The sequence below is a fragment of the Temnothorax curvispinosus genome, unplaced genomic scaffold (assembly GCF_003070985.1).
Source record: "Temnothorax curvispinosus isolate PA1 unplaced genomic scaffold, ASM307098v1 QBEX01002361.1, whole genome shotgun sequence".
Taxonomy (NCBI): Eukaryota; Metazoa; Arthropoda; class Insecta; order Hymenoptera; family Formicidae; genus Temnothorax; species Temnothorax curvispinosus.
The window spans coordinates 1-3,101 of NW_020212141.1; the positions used below are offsets into that span (position 1 = coordinate 1).

At 27.6% G+C, this 3,101-nt stretch overlaps 1 protein-coding gene across 1 annotated transcript; it reads right to left on the minus strand.

Moving 5' to 3' along the window:
• Positions 1 to 928: 928 nt before the first annotated feature.
• On the minus strand, positions 929 to 2,627 carry LOC112468993 (the record flags this gene model as incomplete). The annotated part of the gene is made up of 7 exons (XM_025038435.1): positions 929 to 1,157; positions 1,231 to 1,293; positions 1,365 to 1,427; positions 1,591 to 1,787; positions 2,024 to 2,201; positions 2,355 to 2,421; positions 2,561 to 2,627. Coding segments are annotated over 7 exons (850 nt in total), but the record flags the coding sequence as incomplete, so codon positions are not given.
• Between the last annotated feature and the right edge of the window lie 474 nt (positions 2,628 to 3,101).

Sequence of the window (3,101 nt, forward strand, 5' to 3'; positions counted from 1 at the left end):
TGGAGAGTGGAGAACAATTATAGATGAACGTACAAATTTCAGAAGTTTGTCCAATTGTGGCAGTAATAATTATGCAAGAAACGCAAGTGACATTCGAAATACTTTTGCAGATTACTTTATAAACGAAGGTCAGGTTTCTTGGCAAGAACTAATGATATAAATTGTTTCAAAATTTATTACTATTATTTTCAACATAATATTTCATAGAATATAGAGATTTACTTATTATATTATTAATTTATTATATTAATCTCTTTTATTCATACAGTTATTGATAAAACGCAAACTTATAATTTATATTGCGTTTTATAGGTGTTAGGTTTAATGAGAATTTTGAAATATATATATATATATATACACATATATATGTATATAACTTCAATTGTGATTTGGAAATCAAATCAAATCGTGGTGCTCACATGCGATGTAGTATAAAAAAGCTCTATGAAAATTGTTATAATAGTCTCTGTCAAATCTCTATCGTTGTATTCCATGTTCTTATTAGTAGTATTATTATTCTCTATAATATATTCTGTACTATCATCGTAATCATAGAGATATGCTCTTCTTCACATACACTACACTTGCAGATATTGCACTGTAAAGAAGATATATAATATTATGCTGTAAATTTACACCATAACGATTTGATTTAATTTCCAAGTCACAATTGAAGTTGATTTCAAAAGTACAATTGGTCGATTCTAATGCTCTTATGCAATCACGAATGTATCGTATGCCGCAGGTTTAACATTGTCATAAACATAATTAAATATAACATACAAAAAAGTACAAAGAAACTGGATTAATTTTATTATTATCTTATAGTGTGCTTTATAATAATTTGTAATACTGTATTCTTATAAAGTTATACATATATTGCGTATATTATGTATATTATATAATAAAGCATGTATTAGAAATATAACATTTTAAAAATTTTTATATATCTTGTTCTAATAACAAATTTAAAATTTGTTTCATTACAAGTTTTGAAATCTCTGGAGTCATTCCCCGAAGACATGCCTCTATATATTTGACAAAACTTTCAATCTTATCAGGTTTTGATTGATACTGTTCTTTTGTGGGTCGAGTTTGTTTCAATTCTGTCAAAAGTGCTTCTTCCAGACAAGGGTTCGCAGGTATATTTGACTTCTCTGTAAAAATTAGGACAAAACTTAATGTAATTACAGTGCCTTCATAAAAACATTTCTAACATTTTATACAAACTCATATGTTTTGTAGACTTGGGTGATTGAAGATCCTCGGACTGTGACATGAGTCTTTTATTATCTGTGGAAAGAAGCAGTTATATATAAGAATATGCGTGTAATGTTACGGAATACAACAAAAAAATTACGTACTGTTGCGATTTGATCCTTCCGAAGCCACTTCGTTGATTCTTGATGACTCTACAGGTGTCTTACCTATAGGTGAAGAAATAAAATGTATAAAATAAAGAACTGCAGAGGGGTGAAAGAGAGGGAGGGGAGGGAGAAACGGGTAAATGTAAAAATATTAGAAAATACTACATTTAAAGAAACTGGATTAATGATAAATATATCTGTTCATAACAAAGAGTTTGCTTACATTCACTTGACCGTGGTCTTAGTGTGCTTTGTTGCGATAAATTTTTATCTATCATATTTTCGGGATTATTGTTACTTCTGTAACTTGTTTGTAGCGATAAGTCTTGTTCTCGTGAGTAGCTAGTATTAGGAGTCGAATCTTGTATTGAAGACATTGATTGTCTATTTGGGTTCACGTTTTCCAGATTACTTTTAGTCCTATAACGTATAACATTTTTAATTAAAATTTTATATTACCTGGTTATGTGTTTAAATTTTATGTTTATGTGTACTTCAATGTTATATGTTATTATTGTATTTTATTGTATGTATATAATGTATTTTATGTTATTATATGTTTTTATATATGTGTGATTATATTATATTAAATACATTTATGCATATATATTGATTACGTATATATTTAAAAAGTCACTACATATATTACTACTTACTTCCTATAATTAATGGTTGGAATAAGAAAACTTAGCGTTTCATATAAATACCAAGTACTGGTTTTCTTTGCTTTGGTTGCACTGCCACTTGCAGTATATGTATTTTGTATACCATACTCTTTGACGAATCGATCTCTCAAATGTTTCCATTTACCTTGACTTATACCAGGATCTGTACCTATAATACACAGTTTTAATTAAAGCTTATATAATGTACTATAAATATATACATATAAATGTACTTTTAACATTTTACACAATGCAATTTTAATTTTTCTTGGAGCAAAAACTATAGTTACAAGATAACGCAATACAATAATATTAACTTTACCTAAACAAGTATCTACTTGAGCCCATAATAATTTAATGTCAGCTGGGCCTCTTTGTTTGTATGGAAGCTTTGAATTCCATAATAGTTCTCTTATGAAAACCTCTGATATAAGTCTGTCAAATCACTATCGTTGTGACCTTTGTTCTTAGTGTTATTATTATGCTCTAAGTATTCAGTAGTGTTATTATTATTATTCTCTATAATACCATCTGTTGTACTATTATCATAATCACAGATATGATCTTCTTCGACCATACGCTTGCAGATATTGCACTGTAAATAAGATAGATAATATGCTGTAAATTTAATTTTACTAATATCGCACAAAGACTTGAAATATAATTATTACAAATGTGTTTGTAAATATATGTATAATATACATATGTGTACATATACATACATGAACAGTCATGCATATATACATGTACGGTTGTTCATGTATATATGTATATATACATGTTGGCTGTGTTTCAGCAGAGACAATAACTGTGTAAAATAATTGGTATAGGTATGTTTTTAATTTGGACTGAAGCTGAGAGCATACATCAATAATTAGATTTATGAATTTTATAATAGTTACAGTTTTCTCTGCTGATTATAGCCATTATTTATCCATCTCAGCTTTTTTGTAATGTGCAGGTTTGTGAATGTTTTTTTCAAGTTAACTATGTGCTATTACTAATGTTATGTTAACAATTTTCTAAGTTATTCTAATTATATATCTAATCTAATTATGTAACCTATTAT